The 21,155-nt window shown below is 47.6% G+C and overlaps 1 protein-coding gene across 3 annotated transcripts in view; it reads right to left on the bottom strand.

Moving 5' to 3' along the window:
• The window catches only part of HIPK2 (homeodomain interacting protein kinase 2), a 217,026-nt gene that overhangs the window by 172,954 nt on the left and 22,917 nt on the right, over positions 1 to 21,155 (bottom strand). The window contains exon 1 of one of the 3 annotated variants that reach the window (XM_012447505.3): positions 18,931 to 18,949. The exons of the other annotated variants lie outside the window; for them this stretch is intronic. Within the exon in view, the coding sequence (XP_012302928.1) occupies positions 18,931 to 18,934 (4 nt within the window). The 5' untranslated portion in view covers positions 18,935 to 18,949. Of the gene's footprint in view, positions 1 to 18,930; positions 18,950 to 21,155 lie in introns of those variants that run through there. 3 annotated transcript variants of the gene reach the window in all.

Here is a 21,155-nt window from a genome sequence, read left to right as displayed (position 1 = left end):
CGAGTGGCAAAAGGGTCTGGAAAGGCTGGAGTCAGTGTGGCAACTCTTTGGCGCCTGGCTTTGATTTTTTTCTGTTGAGGAGTCACAGGAGATGGCTGAGGGGAAGGAAGAATGGTTCCACTTCTGACTGGGAAATGGCTGCATGCGACCAGGGGCTCTGGCACCCACCGTGGAGGTGCATCTGAGAGGTGAGGGGAACCTGCAGGGAAGGTGCAGACAGGAGACTCTGGAGGGACGACCCAAAGACCCAGTCACGACGGGTGGGAAAGCAACCACGAGAATGTGGATGCTGCAGGATCAGGTGACAGGAGAATGAAGGGAAAGCCGGTCCCCTTTGGTACCCTTGCTGACTTCAAGTGGCAGAGGAGGGCATGCCCTGGTAGGCAGAGGGGCCGGTGCACTAAATAAGCATTCACAGGGGCACTGCAACTTTATTTCCAGAAGTGGCTTGGACACACCAGTGTCCAGGTGGCCGAGGTGCTTCCCTGAGGGAACTCCCACGGCAGGATGCAGAGGGTACACACTCCTGGCAAAGATGCCCTCCACTCTGCCCTGATTCCCAGGGAGGGCATCTCTAAGGCCAGAGCTGACTTGAAACAAATCAGCTCTCAGACGCCCCTAGGAGTTACTGTCCTGGGCCAATATCCTTTGTTGAAGCTGGGAGGATGCTATCGGTAAGATAAAAACTTAATCCCTAGGCTGGAGGTGGGGGTGCAACAGGGCCTACAATCCTGCAAACATAGCAACCTTTGTGGAACCACAAAGACTAATCAAAACCCTTTACCCAACTAGGGTGCCTCATGTTACACGTAAGATATTAACAGAGAACGTCCAAATGTATGTTTTCCTTCCAAAGCTAGATGCAGGGAAGCGCTCTGGTTCTTTCACCAGCATCAAATATACTCAATTTACTCCTCCAAACAAGCCACGCAGGCCCAGCGCTAAGAGTCTTCCCTGTCAGTTCTGAAAAGGTGGTCTAGGGTAGAAATTCTGTTGCCATCTTGCATCATATGGCTCTCAGCAGCTCACCTTGTGGTCCTGACCTTGCCAGCCAAGCCCTTTTCATTCCGTTTTAGTTAAGCAGAAAATGAAGCTATCAGCTCCATTCCCACTCTCTCTGCATGAATTCATTTCTCTTTATCACCCTGGCTCAAACTATATGGCTCATATAGTATTCCACCCAGGTCTTACCTTGCTAAAGATTTTTCTCTTTTAAGACTTGCTGAATCCAAACAAAAAGGTGAGAGGACATATGAGAATACATTCTAAGGGGCAACTTGAAATACAGGAAAGGGGCCAGGTGCAGTGGCTCATGCCTGTAATCCCAGCACTTTGGGAGGTTGAGGCAGGTGGATCATCTGAGGTCAGGAGTCTGAGACCAGCCTGACCAACATAGTGAAACCCCATCTCTACTGAAAATACAAAAAATTAGCTGGGCATGGTGGTGGACATCTGTAATCCCAGCTACTCAGGAGGCTGAGGCAGGAGAATGGTTTGAACCCGGGAGGTGGAGGTTGCAATGAGCCGAGATTGCACCATTGCACTCCAGCCTGGGCATCAAGAACAAGACTCTGTCTCAAAAAAAAAAGAAAGAAAGAAAGAAAGAAATGCAGGAAAGAATATTAAGCCTGTTGATTTCTTGTTTCTCAGCTTTTACACCCACAAAATCCTGAGAATTATTAGCAGATGGGGAATGTCTATGGAAATGAAGTCGGTGACCCAGGAATCTGTTTTCCATACCTACTCATGCCATGAAATCCCATTAAGTCGCCAGAAATCCCCTGGAGGATAAGCTCTAACGCCAGTTAGTGCAAGAATAAAAACCACTCTGCAATTTGCTCATTACCCCAGTTTTTCACCCAAACCATGGCTGAAAATCACTAGAAGCCCACCTTTCCCCTGGACTGTAGGAAAATGAGCTGCCAAGGGCCTTGCACATCTGGCCTCCACTACACCAGGAGTTTGGGCCCAGAAGCTCCCCAATGCCCCATTGGTCCTGGGCCGCAAGAAGGGATTCAGAGCTACAGGGTCACGACTCAGCCATAAAATAAGAAGCAAAGACAAGATGAGCGTTTTCTTAGTTGCAAGCTAAAATCTGGGGAAAGTGATTAGAAAAAAGAAAAACAGTGCTGTTGCTGGGAAGGCCAATTTCCTTTTACTCACAGGAAATCTTTTCTGCTGATTTAAGAGCAGAGCCACACCTGCTCACAGACCAAATGTCAGCACAGGAGGAAGCTGCACCTTGAGTTATTCAACCAGTGACAAAAGCATTAAAACGATTCTGAGCTAAGGAAATGCTACCTGGGCTCCAGGGCCCAGCCCCGATCTATCTGCACATGAGTTAGAGAAAGGATTCGAGTTTATGGAAAGAAAGCATAGTAAAGGCACAGCCTCAATTCAAGACTTGGTAGTGCTACTTTATCCCCGAGCGCAGACCAGCAGATCTGGGCTCACAAACAAGACCTAAGACCTACATTCTAAAAGAAATGAGAACTCCACTGAGCCAACTGACAAAACTGGAATGTAAACTGTGGCTTGGATAAACACACTGTATCAGTGTTCCATTCTCTAAGGTTGCTCCCTGTACCGTGTATGAGAGTGCCCTATTCTCAGGAGACACACACTGAAGCATAGAAGTAAAGTGGCGCTGTCCAGAGGAGCTGCTCTGCATGTGCTACTGGAAAGGTTCTGTAGTCTCTGTTGTCTGATGCAGCCACACATGTGCCTACGAAGCCGTTGAAAATGTGGCTGGTGTGACTGAGGAACTGAATGTAAAGTTTTGTTTGGTTTTAGTTTAAATAGCTACTTGTGGCTAGTAGCTACCATTTTGGATGGTGCAGGAATAAAGGGCCATGATATTTGTAATTTACCCTTGAGTCATATGACTATCGCATATATGTGTGTCTGTATATACAAACACACCACAGGCACACACACTACAACCAAAAGATCAACAGTGAGAGACAGCACATTCAAGGGCATGACAAAACAAATGGGGCAAAGTGATAACAGGGCAATCTGGGTATGGGGTACAGGGGAGGGGAATCTGGGTATGGAGTATAGGGGAGGGAAATCTGGGTATGGGGTACAGGGGAGGGGAATCTGGGTACGGGGTATGGGGAGGGGAATCTGGGTGTGGGGTATGGGGGAGGGGAATCTGGGTATGGGGCACAGGGGAGGGGAATCTGGGTATGGGGTACAGGGGAGGGGAATCTAGGTATGGGGTACAGGGGAGGGGAATCTGGGTATGGGGGTAGAATCTGGGTATGGGGTATAGGGGAGAGGAATCTGGGTACGGGGTATAGGGAATGGGAATCTGGGTATGGGGTATAGGGGATGGGAATCTGGTACGGGGTATGGGGAAGGGGAATCTGGGTATGGGGTATGGGGTAGAATCTCGGTATGGGGTATAGGGGAGGGGAATCTGGGTACGGGGTATAGGGGATGGGAATCTGGGTACGGGGTATGGGGAAGGGGAATCTGGGTACGGGGTATAAGGGATGGGAATCTGGGTACGGGGTATAGGGGAGGGAAATCTGGGTATGGGGTATAGGGGATGGGAATCTGGGTACAGGGTATGGGGGATGGGAATCTGGGTACGGGGTATGGGGAAGGGGAATCTGGGTATGGGGTATGGGAATCTGGGTATGGGGTACAGGGGAGGGGAATCTGGGTATGGGGTATGGGGGTAGAATCTGGGTATGGGGTATAGGGGAGGGGAATCTGGGTACGGGGTATAGGGGATGGGAATCTGGGTATGGGGTACAGGGGAGGGGAATCTGGGTATGGGGTATAGGGGATGGGAATCTGGGTATGGGGTACAGGGGAGGGGAATCTGGGTATGGGGTATGGGGGTAAAATCTGGGTATGGGGTATAGGGGAGGGGAATCTGGGTACAGGGTATAGTGGATGGGAATCTGGGTATGGGGTATAGGGGATGGGAATCTGGGTACGGGGTATGGGGGATGGGAATCTGGGTACGGGGTATGGGGAAGGGGAATCTGGGTATGGGGTATGGGAATCTGGGTATGGGGTACAGGGGAGGGGAATCTGGGTGTGGGGTATGGGGGTAGAATCTGGGTATGGGGTATAGGGGAGGGGAATCTGGGTACGGGGTATAGGGGATGGGAATCTGGGTATGGGGTACAGGGGAGGGGAATCTGGGTATGGGGTATGGGGGTAGAATCTGGGTATGGGGTATAGGGGAGGGGAATCTGGGTACAGGGTATAGCGGATGGGAATCTGGGTATGGGGTATAGGGGATGGGAATCTGGGTACGGGGTATGGGGAAAGGGAATCTGGGTACGGGGTATAAGGGATGGGAATCTGGGTACAGGGTATAGGGGAGGGAAATCTGGGTATGGGGTATAGGGGATGGGAATCTGGGTATGGGGTATGGGGAAGGGGAATCTGGGTATGGGGTATGGGGGTAGAATCTGGGTATGGGGTATAGGGGATGGGAATCTGGGTACGGGGTATGGGGAAGGGGAATCTGGGTACGGGGTATGGGGGATGGAAATCTGGGTATGGGGTATAGGGGATGGGAATCTGGGTATGCGGTATAGGGGATGCGAATCTGGGTACGGGGTATGGGGAAGGGGAATCTGGGTATGGGGTATGGGGGTAGAATCTGGGTATGGGGTATAGGGATAGTGTTTGTACTATTTTTATTTTTGCAGTTTTTTAGTAACTTGGAAACTATTTCCAAATAAAATGTTTTTAAATGTCTAAGGATGAACATTTATTTATTAATCACTGAAATCTATTGGGCCACACGTGGGACTCATTCCTGGGTAGGGGTTGGAACGCAGGATGTCCAAGACAAGAGGAAAGTTTGAAGGAATATCGTGGATGCCACAAGAGACTCCTCTCAGAACACTGGCGCTTCTCCCACATGGCAGAATAAATGCCCTCGCCCAAGATAAATTTTCTCACTCCTTTCCATTTGACCTCTAGCCTGTCTATGTCCATGAAGGCTACAAAGGCAAGTTCTGAGCAGGTTTTGTTTGTTCATTTGTTTGTGAAACAGGGTCTCACTATGTTGTCCAGGCTCAAATTCCTGGGATCAAATGATCCTCCTTGCTGTGGCCTCCCTATTTGCTGGGACCACAGGCATGTGCCACCATCCCCAGCAGGGCAATTTTTAAAGTAACAGCTTCATGGATATAACAACTCACATACCACAAAGTTCACCCTTTAAAAATGTATAGTTCAGGCCAGGCGCAATGGCTCATGCCTGTAATCCCAGCATTTTGGGAGGCTAAGGTGGGCCGATCACACGAGGCCAGGAGTTCAAGACCAGTCTGGCCAACATGGCAAAACCTCGTCTATACTAAAAATACAAAAAATAGTGGGGTGTGGTGGCACATGCCTGTAATTCTAGATACTCTGGAGGTTGAGGCATGAGAATGGCTGAGTTCTGGAGGTGGATGTTGCAGTGAGCCAAGATTGAGCCACTGCACTCCAGCCTGGGTAACAGAGTAAGACCCTCTCCAAAAAAAAAAGTACAGCTCAGTGGTTTTAAATGCAAATGTGTGACCATCATTGCTAATTTCAAAACATCATCACTCTGATGATCAGAAACCCCATACCCATTAGCAGTCACTCCCCATCCCCCTTCTCATAGCCCCTAGCAACCAAGAATCTACTTTCTATGTCTGCAGACTTGCCTGTTCTAGACAACTCATATAAATGGTATCACACAATGTGTGTATGTCTGTCTGGCTTCTTTTGCTTAACGTAAAAGTTTCAAGTTCACCCATGCGGTAGTATGTATCAACATTCCTTTCCCTTTTATTGCCAAATAATATTCAGTGGAATATTACTGCACATTTTGCTTCCCCACTCGTCAGCTTGTGGACATTTGAGCTGCTTCTACTTTTTGGTGATCGCATAGTGCTGCGATGCAACCACATGGACACGTGGTTTTATTCCTCTTGGGCATATACCTGGGAGTGGAACTGCCGGGTCATGTGGCAACTCTATGTTTAACCTTTTGAGGACCTGACATCTGTTTTCCAAAGTGGCCTCCTGAAGTCCCCAGGAGTCATGCAAAGTGCCTCAGAGGTCCCAGGCAAAGCGCACAGAAGGCCCTTCTGCAGAGATATTGCCCTTCTGTCCTTCAGTAACATACCAGCCTAAATTCAAAGCAGGAGTCAGGGTTTGTTTGATGTGAGGCAAATAAATTAGAGAAGCTGTGACTTGCTCGGTGCCAGCAGCATGCTTAGCCTGGTATCGCCCCGGAGAAAGAGCCAGCACCTGGCATGGCAGACGAGGGCTGGCACAATGCACACTTGCTTGCCAGATGAAGAGGCGCTCTGTGCAAAGTGCAGCTGCAGCAGGACGCAAACTGGTGCCCTCTCTACCGTCCCTCACCAGGGCAAAGCTGTCTGTGTGCCTGGCGAAGGCCTTGGGAGACTTACTTACTGTCACCCACACATTATGCTCCTGAAAGTGCCGGCTCAGAAACTGGCACAGAGAAGACCTGGAGGGGGTGAGGACCATGAGAAATCAGAGAGCAATTAGATAAGGAAGATACCAAAAGAGACTGGTCCTTTGGGGCCTGCACACCTGTTTAGTCCTAATATATTCCAGAGCTAGGGGTCAGACTGGTGCACACATGGGCTGAACCCCAGAGAAGGAGCCAAGTCCACCACCAATGCAACTGGTGAGTCAGTATCAGGCATGTGTCCCCTCCAAGCTGGCAGTAAACAAACGCTCGCGCTTCATGTTTGGGCACTGGACTAAATTCCCAGGCAAAAGTACAAATTCCAGCAGGGCGCAGTAGCTCATGCCTATAATCCTAACACTTTGGGAGGCCAAGGTGGGCGGATCACTTGAGGTTGGACGTTCAAGACCAGCCTGGCCAATGTAGTGAAACCCAGTATCTACTAAAAATACGAAAATTAGCCAGGCATCATGGTGGGTGCCTGTAGTCCCAGCTACTCAGGAGACTAAGGCAGAATTGCTTGAACCTGGGAGGCAGAGGTTGCAGTGAGTTGAAATCGTGCCACTGCCCTCCAGCCTGGGTGAGACTCTATCTCAAAAAAAAAAAAAAGAGTACAATTCCAAAGCTAGTCAAGCGAGATTAGAGGTTGGTGAAGAGCTGGTGAGTCAAGGAAGATTTCTGCAGAGAAGAGCAGAAGTCCTGATATGGCTGGCTGTCTCTCTGGCTCCCTTCAAAAGCACTTTTCTTCCATGCGTGCGCCCTGGAGAGACACACTGTTCAGTCTTAGAGTCACTGTGCTGAGCCCTGCAGGCCCCTTCTGCCACTCTGGACCCCATTCTTGCTATTGCCTTGTCCTCTTGCAATGTTTCACTTGTCCTTCACCTTTGCCCCCTCAGGACAAACTTTGTTGGCAGGACTGGCATTATTTTTCTTTTTGAAGAAATTGTATTTCAAAAGCAAACTGCTATATGTATCATAAAGAAAGCTCAGGCACAGTTTGATGTGGTGGGGACACAGAAGTGGCAGGCAGGTGGCCTGAGGTCCTGAATAGGTCCCACCAGTACACAGCCTGTCCCCTCGGCCCCCATTAGTCTCCACGCTCTAGCCTGTCCTACCTTCGTTATTTCTCCAATTCTGTGAATATTGATCAGTTCAGTATAGCTCTGAATTTCCACAGCTAATTCCTCCTATCTCCTGTGCATTCATTTCCCAGTCACCATTCAATAAATACTCATTATGATCACCACTATTCACTTTTGGTGTCTGGAATATGGTTCACCTTCTGAAATCATAGGTAAGTGGCCCAGAACCTGGTATGATGAGAAACGTCACAGGAAGCAAAGATAAGCACATGAACTTGATCTTTACATACACCCTCTCATCTAAGCCTCACAGCAACCCTGGGAGGCCACTGTTGTCATCCTCACCTTACAGAAGAAAGAGATCCAGAGAGACTAGCAGCATTAACTGTCCCAAGGTTATGCGCTCGTAAAATCAGAGGACCTGAATTCAAACATGTGTCAGTATGACCCTAAAGTCCTTACATTTTTCATTAAGAATGTCAATGACAACATTTTTAAAAATTGTAAACCCTTACTCAGCCATGATATGGTGATAAAAGGTAGAAAGAACAATGGAGTAGGAGTTAGAAAATCTGGTTTCAAGTCTGGCTTGGTGTTGATTATGAGCAAGTCACTTAATACTTCTGAAAACAGATTTCTTCTTCCATGAAGGAGGTAATGCTTGTCAAATTGTGCTTAGTGTCCTATGAGGTGCTGATATCTATCATGGAAAAAAAAAATGAGGTCAAAACAGTTTAAGAAATACTGGGTTAAAGCAAATAAAGTTGGGTTTTGTTTGCAGGACTTCTCAGAGCCTTTAATATAGCAGTGCACACTATGGATCTCCAAGAGGGGCATACGGTATGCTCTGAAGCCCAAATTTATTTACCAAAGGAAAAATTTTTTTTTCCCCATACCAAATACTTACTCCTTTCTGTCAGGATAGGAGATTGAAAAAATAATGGATTGTATAATCCCCAAGGAATCTTTTAGCTATAACACTGGGTAATTTTCTGATTTATCTTATCATTCCAAATGAACAGCAGATTTTCTGAGGGTAGAATGTGCTTTTCTATGAAACTGAGAAAATGGCAGCCAGGTAGGGGGAAGGCAGAATGTTCAGAGAAGCAAAAGGAGCACGAGGACTCATCAGAGTCAGCTGTTCCTATAAAAGACTTGCACATAGGCCAAGTGCAGCGGCTGATGCCTGAAATCCCAGCACTTTGGGAGGTCAAGGCGGGTCAAGAAATCAAGACCATCCTGGCTAACATGGTGAAACCCTGTCTCTACTAAAAATACAAAAATTAGCTGGGTGTGGTGGCACGTGCCTGTAGTCCCAGCTACTTGGGAGGCTGAGGCAGGAGAATCACTTGAACCTGGGAGATGGAGGTTGCAGTGAGCCAAGATCATGCTACTGCACTCCAGCCTGGTGACAGAGTGAGACTCTGCCTCAAAAAAAAAAAAAAAAAAAAAAAAAAAAAGACTTGCACATCTAGGAGTATCTTCTCCCACTTTAAAATAAGTAAAGCATCATCCAAATGCCACTGGGCTGCCTTTGTCCTCCAAAACAAATTTCCTGGGTATTACAGAGACTGTAAATAGTCTTGACTGACTTATGAGGAAGAATCATGAGCTAGTGGAGATGGCTCTCTGGAGGACCGTCTAGGTGGGACTGCCAAGGCCTTCACTGCTTTGCAGGCACCTCTTTCCCAGGAGTGCAGGAAGAGGCCCCAGCCATAGAGAACATAAAGCTTTGCTGGGGAGGGACAGGTGACCCTGCCGGACCTTATGGGTTGGATCTGAACTGGCTGAAAGGGAGGGCTGCACACATCAGGGAGGAGAAACAGAGGAAGAGGATGATGGGCACAAAAGCAAAGGGGCAGCAAAGTACAGACTATGTCTTGGGGACACAGGGTACAGTCTCAGAATAGAGAAGAATGTCCAGGTCAAAGGTTTCCTATCAAAGTCCCTTCTCTTTAAAATAGACACAAGATTTTTCTTGGGACATTTTTATATACAACTTACAATTGCCAGCGTATTAGAAAATATGCTACTCATTCTGGCAGTGGCAGCGGAAAGAAGACAGTGTCCTTAGATATCTCTCCTTGTGGACCCCAGCCCCAACATGCAGATGTCCACAGCACAAAATAGAGGACTCCAGGCAGCAAAAAATCTATATAGTTACCCTCTAAGTCCATCAAGAAAAAAATGACACTCAGTAGTAGCCACTGCCCCTTGGACTCAGCCAGAGCCATCTCCAGACCCCAGCTATCCCCTGCCATTCCAAGTTCCAGACTGGGGCTCCAGGATCAAAATGGCTCAGGGTTTTGTGCTAAGAAGAGCTGTGAACAAGACATAAGGGGATGGCTTAAGACTTAGGATACTGAGGATTAAATATCTGGGCAGTTAGTTCTAGAGGTCACGTAATAGATTACAGACTCCTGTGACAGACCTGGAATAAGGAATTAACATTGATTGTATGCCTATTTAAAAGCCAGCCACAACATACAGAGTATATAAAGAACTCTTACAACTCAACAATAAAATTTTTTTAAATGAACAAAGAATTGAATATACATTTAGCCAGAGATGTACAAAGAGCCAACAAGCACAGGCTGATCATCATTCATTATTAAGGAAATGCAAATCAAAAACACCATGGGATACCATGAAAACCGAAAACATATGTCTACACAAAAGCGTGTCCACAAATGTTCACAGGAGGATTACTCTTAACAGCCAAAAAGTGGAAACCACCCACATGTCCATCAAGTGACTGACAGATCAGGAAAATGTGGTATATCCACACCATGAAACACTATTTGGCAAATACAAAGCAATGAAGAACCAATATCTGCTACAACATGGATAAATCTCAAAAACCACACTAAGCAAAAGACACTAGACACAAAAGATCACATATTGTCTGATTGCATTTCTATGAAATGTCCAGGACAGGCAAAGCCATAGGGACAGCAAACAGATTAGTGGTTGCCAGGGGCGGGGAGGAGAAGTGAATGGGGAGTGAGGTAACAGGAATGGGATTTCCTTCTGGGATGATGAAATGTTCTGGAATTGGATAGTGGTCCCTAATGTACAATTTAGGGAACAGGCTAAAAGCTGATGAACTGTACACTTCAAAAGGACGAACTTTCCAGTATGTGAATTATATCTCAATAAAGCCATTTAAAAAAATAGTCACAAAAATAGATGCCTGATACATATTCTCACCCAATGGACCTGAAATGCACATCATCATCCCATTTTACAGGTGAGGAAACTCAAGGACGGGTGAAAAGCGGCTAACTGCCAAGAGGCCCGCTGCTAAGCCACGTGATGGACTTACGGCGAGTGGATTTTAACTAGGTTTGCTGACTGCGGAGGCCACGTTCTGCTCACTTCACCACGCTGCTCCCTGCCAAGATGATAAGCTAACCAGCAACTGCAGAACGGTTCCTCTGGAAAAAAGATCACTCCCTGGACAAAGGATCACTGACCTACATAAAATGCTAGTGCTGGAAGTCACGTTAAGCGGCATCTCGCCAAATCCCTTCATTTCACAGATGAATAAGTCGAGTTTCAAGGCACTGTACTGACCTGTCCAACCAAAGCAGCAAGGCTGGTGGGCACAGTCACCCTCTCATTTTACAGAAGACAAGCTGGCGTATTGTTCACTGCAATTAGTTAGGAATCAAAAGGGAGAAGGAGTTCACCCGGTTGGGGCATGCGGGTCAACAGGCATTCACCAACCTTCAAACATGCCAGCCTCACATCCAGGTCCCAGCTAGAAGATCACTAGGGCCAGTTATAGCTCACATTATTCTACGGTTACCCTGAAATTTCTCTTCCAACCCCAGGAGTGCTCTGAAAAGTCCCACCAGGGTGCGACTGTTCCAAGGATCCCTTGGAGCTTTTGAACTACTTAGTAGGAACGGGGAGTTCTGGATTTAGCATTCAAGTGTGAGGATAAAGGCTAGGGAGACTGAGGAAGCAACTATCCTCCCCCACAGTCTAAAGTGACTCCATGGGGAACCACTTGAGAAGGGAAGGGAAGGAACTGAAGCCGGATTATTTCACATTGCAACCGCAGGGCCTGAGGACTCTAAGTTGGGGGTCTTTTTATTGCCTGCTTAATGTCTCCAGGGAAGGTCCCATCTCAAACTTAAAATGTCCTAAATGGAGCTCATTACCCCATTGTTCTTCATCCCACAGATCTATCCCTCCTGTTATTTTCTCTTTCCCCCAGGACGATCACTGGCATTCCCCAGTGGCTGAGGCTAAGCACCCTGGCTCACCTTCCACACCCACCTCACCCCCTAACTTCCAGGCAGTGGCCAAGCCTGCTGGCTCGAGCTCTGCCTCCACTTGCCGGCTGGAATCACCTCCTCCTTTGCAGGCTTGCCACAAGCATTGTCCTGGGGACTCAATAAATGTTTACTGAATTGAGAGGTCAATCCTACCCACTACTAGTTAAGTCCTTCACAGCCAGTAGCAGCCGAGACTATTTAAACACAGAAAAAGAGAGAAAGAGGAGATGGATGACCTCATGTAAATAGGTGACAGAGAGGTTATTAAAGCAAAGCTCGAGCCAGGAGGAGCAGAGCAGATGGGGCCGTGAGCCACTCTTCGCATGCATCCTGCTGGAACAGAAAGGCACACCAAGACACCGGGGCTACCGACTGCATCTGCAAATTATTCATTATTTCAGTGCAGTCCCTCTGAACTCTCCATCTGCTGATGGCTACTACAGTCAAATAATTATATTCAAACAAAAAAAACCTGTGACCTGTGACGTGTTCCAGCCAGCCCAAGTGAGACACCCACTGTCCCCCAGCCAGGCCTGGTATACCCATGTGGGGCAACCTCAGGCTCGCTCCCTGCCCACCTTTCCAAATCAAGACCATCCTTCAAAGCCTAGATCAAATGATGCATCCCCGGTCACCGGAGACCTCAGGGTTTTCTCTTTGTGCCTATCGGGCTCATCACGTATTACCCTGCATTGCCTGAGGTCTTTCATTGCTTTGTTTAATCTTGTCTGCCACGAGTTTATGAGTGCTTGGAAAAGAGAGCAATCGTGCTGAAGTGGGCTCATGTATGGAAAAGCACTAAGCTCAGTACTGCGCTTGGCATACTGTAGGTACTCCCAATATAAGCATCAGCTACTGTCAGCTGTGACTACTTACTGACGTCCTTCGAGTCCCCGAGCGTGATGCCGCGCATGTGGCACAAGCTACCAAATCTGTTGGAGGTTGACAACGGGTTTCCCTTACCTCTTTTTTCTTCCTAACCTCTACTCAAACTAAAACTCCTGCCCTAGGCTGGGCATGGTGGTTCACGTCTTTAATCCCAGCACTTTGGGAGGCTGAGGCAGGCGGATCATGAGGTCAGGAGTTCAAGACCAGCCTGACCAACATGGTGAAACTCTGTCTCTACTAAAAATACAAAAATTAGCTGGGCGTGGTGGCACATGCCTGTAATCCCAGATACTCAGGAGGCTGAGGCAGGAGAATGGCTTGAACCAGGGAGGCAGAGTTTGCAGTGAGCCGAGACTGCACCACTGCACTCCAGCCTGGGAGACAAAGTGAGACTGTCTCCAAAAAAAAAAACAAAAACAAAAAAACTAACTCCTGACCTCCAAACCCAGGAATTCCAGTTGCACATCCACCTGCCTCACTGCTCCGTCAGGCAGCTCCGCCCCTTCCTTCCAGGCCATCCCTTCACTGTCAGAGGCCAGTTGGCCAGGGCAGCGTGGGCCAGGGCACAGGCCAGCTACAGCCGGACATAGAGTATCTCTGCCTCACACCCCTCCCAGCTTCAGAGAAGATGGTCTGCATCTGGACATCTCCACCTTCCTAGCGTTGGGACTAGCGGCGCCCCGCCCCCTTCCCCGGGCACATCAAGGGCCGGTACTGGAAACCCGGAAAGAAACATCTTGGTCTGCCTATATCCAGATACCCAACTTCCTGGCTTCTCTTCAAGTGTCTTAATCTACCCTGTCTCTACCGAGCACTAAACCAGTCGAAGATAATTTGGGCTCAGAGAAGGAACGGCAGACAAAGCCTCGCACTAAGCATCTCTTCAGTGAAGCATCATCCAGAAAATGCTGCCTGTGTCGCCTCACTTTTACTCCCACCTGGGCCCCTGTTGCTGAGGACGAGACCACACACGAGGGCGCTAGCCAAGCCAGGGTGACCAGTTAGCACCGACCCTCCCGTGGCCTTCACTGAAAATCCAGGCACCCACGGTTTCTCCTTTGGCCCCCACCCCACTGCTATTCTAGTGATCTGGAGCCATACTGACCGACACATAGATGTAGCCAGTAGGCACAAGTGGCTATTTAAATTTAAATTCATTACAATAAAACATTGAGTTCCTCGGCCCCACTGGCCACATTTCAAATGCTTAACGGTCACGTGGCAAGTACGTACCACGAGAAAGAGTGTGGACCAACAGAAGCACCAGTACAGCACGCTCTATCAGGCAGAGTGTTCTAGATGGTGACATTTAAACTTGCAGGTGGCCAATTTTTTTTTTAACTGTCACTTTGTGGTCTTGAAGAAAATATTTTTCCAACCAGAAAGGACAAAATGGCTTTCTCTAAAAAACTCAGTGAGGCAAAAGGTCACCTCCACGCAATGTCCTTCACAGAACACCTGTGTTGTTCAGAAGCTGATCTGCCCATCGGAGCTCCTTCTCTGCTTTCTATGACACTTTCGGAACCCTCAGCCCTACATCCAAACTCCCACACTACGATGGAAACTTTAACCAGAGCATAGAAGGGGGCTTGCGCTTCTTCTCTTCTGGAGTTTGTAAGTCACTGTTTTTCCATGGGCCCTACATGACTTTATTTGGGCTAGCGTCACACGGTACCACAAACTGGGAGGTAAAACCAACACAGTTTATTATCTTGCAGATCTGGAGGTCAGAAGTTCAAGATCACGGTGTCGACAGGGCTGGTTCCCTCTGAGGCTCTGAGGGACAGTCTGTTCCATGCCTGCCTCTCTCCAAGTTTCCGGTGGGTGCTGGCAACCTTTGCTGTTCTTTGGCTTCTAGGCCTATTAACCCAGTCTCTGCTTTCGTGCTTATGAGCCATGGTCCCTGTGGGCGTGTCTGTGCCTGTGTCTGAATTTCCCCTTCTTAGGAGGACACTAGTCATATGAGATCAGGGGCCCACCCTACTCCAGTGGGACCTCATCTTAACTAGCTACATCTGCAATGACCCAAATAAGGAAATACTGGGGATTAGGACTTCAACATGTGAGTGGGGAGGGGGACACAGAATTCATCCCCTAACAGGCCCTCAAAGCCTCAAAGAAAAAGCACTCCTCCTGGCACACCATCTGCCTTCCATTTTTCTATTAATATGAAAAGATGTGTAAGAAATTACTGGCTACTCAGCTTTGTGGGAGCAGCTGGTGACCCCAGGCAGAAGCTTACACCACATGAGACTATTTCCATGATACACCAGGTCCATTCAAGCCCATTACCCTAGATTTAACAAGGTCCAAGAACAAAAACCTGACCTTGGATAGAGTGTGAAGGAAAAACTGTCACAACTGTCATGGTCACAAATAGATTGCTGGGGAGTTCCTCCAAATTCATCAAACCACCTTCTTATACAGGTATGTTCTCTCGGTGATGTGGCAAAAACAAATGGAAAAAGTCCCTCCTGACCCAGACTCCTTAACACACTGCTGACTGTCACTGTCATCATATACATCTCTGCCAAGCTTATCAAACATGATTATCAAGAACAGAAAGCTATCCACCAGCACAGTGGACCCAGAAAGGGGCTGTGGTTCACGGCCCACATCACATGTCTGAATGATAAGACACAGGTGAGTTACCTATAGATTCAGGCAGCACGGAACAGCAAAAACCAATATGCTTCAGTGCTAGAAAACCTGGTTTGAATCCCAGCTTTGACATTTACTAGATAAAGGATCTTGAGCAAGTGAGTTTGCCTCCCTGTGCCTCAGTTTACCCCGCTGGAAAATGCAGAGCCTGAGATCTACTTCACGCCAAGTTAAGAAAGCCCTCTTGATGGCCATCATTGTGTTAACCAGCATTTACTGAGCGTGGATGACGTGTTCACGACAGCTGCCAACAGGTCTGAGGTAAGGCACCACCATTATCCCCATTTGCTGGGAGAAGACTTGGGCTTAGGGCCTAGCGCCAGGTCTCTCTGGTTACACAGCTGGACTCTAACCATTTCCTAACACTGTCTCTCAAAGGAGGTCAGCGGGTGCAACAGTGGCAGGCCACAGGGGCTCTGTAAATGCTTGCTCCCCACCCCCTTCTCTGTTATCCGCCGTGCTGCACAGCCGTTCATGCTGTACTGGCACTGTCCACTCCGAATATGTTCAAAAGGACAGAAGATCATCAAAAGTCATCTGGAGTAAGTAACACCTCAGTCAGGACACAGCCGTTCTCTCAGTTGGTATTTCCCAAAACCCTCTTCCCTGACCTCTTCCCATGTAACATTCCCGCCAGCTGGGAGAACGTCACTGACCCCTCTCCAACCTCTAGTCCAGACCTGCCTGTCTGTCTGCTCCTTCTCACCCTCTGTCCATCCATTGGAGACATTCATATGGAACCCAATTGTCTGGCTTCTGACCTCCGTACTCTTAAAATCGCGGCATAGAGATGACGGTGTCCTTGGGTAGACGGTGGTGTCTTGGTTATGGCCTCACGGTTTTAACAGTTAGGTTTTGTCCCTTGGAGTAGTTAAATAAAGACAGACATTAGCACAGTTTTCCACCCAATTATCCTATTTACAAAAATAGAACTCTCCTCTGTGAGCATTTTAAATAGAGGCCTTAATTTCTACAGATGTCAACCTTACCAGGTCGGTTCCTAAAGCCTCACTTGGTGAGCTAGAATACAGCACAGTGGGCAATGGAATGTACCCTCAAACTCTCTCTTCCTATATATGTAGTATTTTGGATGTATACATCTATTCATAAATACACACACAGATATATTTACACACATATGCACATACATAAGTGCATGTGCACGCCCGTTAAAAAAAGTAATGGTCTTGGCTGGGCGCGGTGGCTCATGCCTGTAATCCCAGCACATTGAGAGGCCGAGGTGGGTGGATCATGAGGTCAGGAGACCGAGATCATCCCGGCCAACATGGTGAAACCCCATTTCTACTAAAATACAAAAAAATTAGCCGAGTGTGCTAGTGCCTGCCTATAATCCTAGCTACTCAAGAGGCTGAGGCAGGGGAATCGCTTGAACCCAGAAGGTAGAGACTGCAGTGAGCCGAGATCATGCCACTGCACTCCAGCCTGACTACAGAGTGAGATGATGTCTTAAAAAAAAAAAAAAAAAGTAATAGTCTTGAAGGCTGCCTGATAGGCACATAAACTGGTAGCTCTGTTGGGTGTTTTGGGTCTTCGAGTTGCATCAAACCTCACCAGGAGAAGGATAAGAAGTACTCAGACCTGTATTTTGGCCTTCCAGGGAATGACATCTGCTGAGTTGCAATCTCACGTTAGGCCCTGAGCTTCCAGTGAGGACTGCTGTGAGAAGAGCTGCAAGAACCCAGTTTCTCATCTGTTGTGGGGATGCTGAACACCCTGTTCAGGAAACCTCTGAGTGCTTCCGAGATAAAAGTCCACATGCAAAATTTAGTTGAAAGGAACTAAAAAAATCTTTGCTCCTCTTGGGGACCTGGTATGCCTTCCTTCTCTGACAGAAGGAATTACTGCGGTGACCACATTTGCCTTTTCTCTTTGATGCTATGAAGCTCAGCTAAGTAGCAATGTATTGTCTGCATATCTGTGACTCTTTTTCTTCCTAACTTTGAACTTCTGTATTTATCTGTATTTATCCTGATTCTGTTCCTAAATTCTTTTATGTATCATATGGTTTATTAAAGTATATGTATTTATGCTATAAAATCAATCAAAATTTGTAGAGCAAGGTGAGTTGCAAATAATCAAATAGAACTCAATTAAAATAATTACCATAGTAAACAAAGCCAAATTTAGAGAATAGTACAGTTAGAAAACACTATACAATCCGAGTAAAACATTAAAAAGAATGCACATGTTGAAGCAGACACTATAAGCTACCTTCCTAACAGTCATTCCCTCTTGCTCCTCTGGACAGACAGGATTTAGTTTAGATGTCACTCTCCCCAACACCGCCTCCCACCACCTTACATCTTCCCTTCATGTGACCCAAGAGCCAATTCTGGGTAGTCTAAGCTAATCGTTTCCTATGCCTGAGAGTAACTGATCTGGGCTAGGCATGTTACCCAGTTACAGCCTGTGAGAAGGAGAGAGAGAACAGCTGGGGCCTTTGGGGAACGTTTCTTTACTTGATGAATAGTTTATTTGGATGGATGGATGGATGGATGGATAGATGGATGGATAGACAGAAAAACATGTATTTCTGTTGGGCCAACCGCGCACACTAGCCATCACTGAGTGCTAGGCACTAAACTGCATGCATTGAGAGATGTAAGAGTAAATAATTAATGACTAAGGGCTGGAGGAGGCAGATGCCATAAGAATTACAACCTTCTTCTAAAGATTCCCCAAAGATGGGACTTCCAGATTCTCCCAGGGATCATGCTAATCTCTGAGAAACATGTTAAGAAACTCTATGTAAGTACCAAATTTATATCACTACATACAAATAAGCTCTTGCTCTTCCACAAAAGATCACAGAAGGAAGAAAGGATAGGAGGAAGGGAAGAAGAAAGGGAGGGAGGAAGGCAGGCCAGCCAGTTGCCCCTTTCCAAAGTATACTTTGTGTATTCTCTGGATTAGGTAGAATTCCTTCCATATTCAAAATCAATTGTAACTGCTCTCAGGCCACTTACAACCTTGCTTTTTTCTAACCGCCTTTCTATAAGAGATACCAGCCGCCATGTGCCTATGTGGACACACATGCTTGGAAGCTATTTTAAATGTTCTCCGACCTTCTCAGCCCCCCACCCCACAGGTGCAGCTCCTTTGCTAGAAAAGGACTGAAGTTCAAACTGCTTGCTGCATCCCCTGGCTCCAGTGTTCCCCAGACATCTGTCATCACCTACCCTTGGAGCGCTTCTCCATTCCCCAAACTGTCTTGCTCATGGCAAAAGAAAACGATATTCTTTTATACTCTGATAAGACGCCCTCTGTCCGGCCATGCAGAGTCTGTCTGATGGTTTCTCACTACTCGAGGGGTCTGCATGTGATTTTCTCCCTCACCTCTCCCACTTCTGCACCAAGTCATGCCCACCTCCCTTCTGAACTGCTGGAAACCAAAATCTTGCTGAAAGCGCCCCACGCTAACTTCTGGGGTTAGGACCACCACACCCAGGATTCCCTCAGTCCTCCTATCTTTAGACTTCTTTTCTTTTGAGGACATGATTCTCCAAAGTTAACTTCTATAAAGCAAACCCTATTTCTCACTGACCCATATTTTACCAAACAGCCGGCACTGTTTCTTTCACAGCCAGAAAAGAAAAGAAAAGAAAAGAAAACTCTGTTGAAGCACGTGGAGAAGTGGCCACACAGCCCTGCTGAAATATGAGGGGTTTTCCTTCACCGGACTTTCCAGGCTCGAAATTCCTGAACTTCCCACATCAGTCCAATGCTGCTGCTGCGGGCTGGACTTTGGCACATCAGACAGCATCATAAAGAGAATCTAGGCGACAAATAAGGCAGAAATGAGTACCAGTTTGTCCCCACTGCTCGGAAATCAATTCCCATTGCACATCTCACAAGAGGGCAGTCTATTAGGCTTGGGCAAGCCAGGTGTGCCTCTGTGCCAAGGTTCTCCTGTCCCTCTTCACACTAGTCAAATGGGCATGGCTGTCTTCTCTTCTGTTCTCCGCTGAACCACTGGGCCAGGGCTTTGCACATAGTGGGCCCCCAATGCTGCTGAGACTGACTTGTGAGAGGGAGGGGATGGAGACTGAACAGAGGGCAGCAGCTTTACTGGCACGCTCTCCGAGAGGCCTCCGCTGTAAGCTAAGTGGCAGGTAATAAAAACCCAGCTTCCAAAGGAGCTTAATCGAGGGCACTGGCTTGGCAGCTGAACTGGAAATCAGAGGGGACCAGCAACCATGGGAGCCTTCCTACATGTCATACCATTCCTGGGGACCAGCGGTGACTCTCTAAGGATGCACCACACCATTGCACACACCTGAAGCTGGGCGTGGATGAGGAGAAGGGGGAAATCGTCATGGAGAAAGATGCCGAAAGTCATGAGTCATAAAGCATATTCTGACTTGGAACCATCGAAGGAGACTATCTTTCAGTTCGGCATGCATTATTTCCAGCAAGATACAAAAAGCTTCATGCATCATAGTAACCAGCTTGCCTTTTATTGAGTTGAGTGCAGTAGGGAAAATGCAAAGGTAAAGTGTATGCATGCTGAGTGGCTCTGAAGGCTTCTGAAAATGACTACTCCAGGGCTGGAGGGCCGAGGGAGCGCCTCTGCGAGGGCAGGCATGCAAACACACCAGTGGCCCCAGCCACCGCCCTGACCCAGTGCATGCACGCAGGCAGCGAAGGAGGTAAGCCTGTCCCTTTAATTATGCCAATTGTGAGATGGGGAAGGCGCCAGTGGAGAAGGCATTTAAAGCAGATTGCCCCATTTAGGGAGATATGATACTTGGAAATGAAGACTGGCACTTTTCCTAGACTAAAGGTTGCGCTGACTAGCCAGAGAGCAGGAGGGCAGTGGCCCTGCCTGTGGGGCTTCCACCTGACTTCAAAGACGGGCGCCATGCTGGAGCCAGCGCGCAGCACAAAGGGAAGTGAGGGCTCGAGGCCCGGGGCTGCTACCTGCTCCAGTTTAGGGGACAGTCCTGCTTCTCCCCAACAGACACCTTTGGAAGTGGGGAGAAAGCAGTTAAACAGGCCTGAACAGGAGGACTGGAAAGAGGAGATACTGCACCTCAGGCCTTGCCCTTTAATTTCAGAGCCGTTTTAAGAATGGTAAGTGTTGTACCTAAGTCTCCTATAGCAGAAGGAGCATAAATGGTAGGCACCCAATTAATGTTACCTCACTTTGAGTCAGAGAAACACCTTCACTGTGCACTGCTGTTGAACAGAACTGAGGGCCATTGAGACCACTTTGTGGAGGCCATAAGGAAAAGAACTAGAAATACATGCTTCAGACACATTCTACCACATCAGGGCTGAAAAGAGCAGCAGGAAGGGGTCTGTATACAGAGCAAGAAAGCTGATTCCACCAAAGCCAGGTTAGAATATAGATACATTTACACACACATACACATAGAAAAGTGTGAGTGTGTGAGAGAGACAGTGTGTGTGTGTGTATTATGTTAACCAAACCTCTTATAAAAGTTGTTAAAATTTTCTAAAAATTAAATTCTGAACAATAATTAGTTTGTGAACCCAACAGAACAAAGTGCTAAGGGCCTGGGAACACTTCATCTCTTCTTTACACAAATTACCAAAACTTCCTCTGCCTCAGGGCAGCCTCCGGGGGCAGTGGGAAGGGAGTTGAAAGGGAGCGGAGAGACGATGGTGGAGGGCCTTGCAATACGCTCTCTTGCTGCAGAGGAAACAGAGGTGATACGGCTTCTTGGAGATCACACAGTAAGTCTCTGATTCTCTGTCTACAGCCTGGATGGTTCACATGGGTGACAGACACCACCAGGGCACAGA

This window comes from Aotus nancymaae, unplaced genomic scaffold, assembly GCF_030222135.1.
Source record: "Aotus nancymaae isolate 86718 unplaced genomic scaffold, 86718_ANA_hifiasm-v0.15.2.pri h1tg000002l, whole genome shotgun sequence".
Classification (NCBI taxonomy): Eukaryota; Metazoa; Chordata; class Mammalia; order Primates; family Aotidae; genus Aotus; species Aotus nancymaae.
Note: the sequence above shows the minus strand (reverse complement) of the source record. Positions and strands in the feature narration are given on the sequence as shown.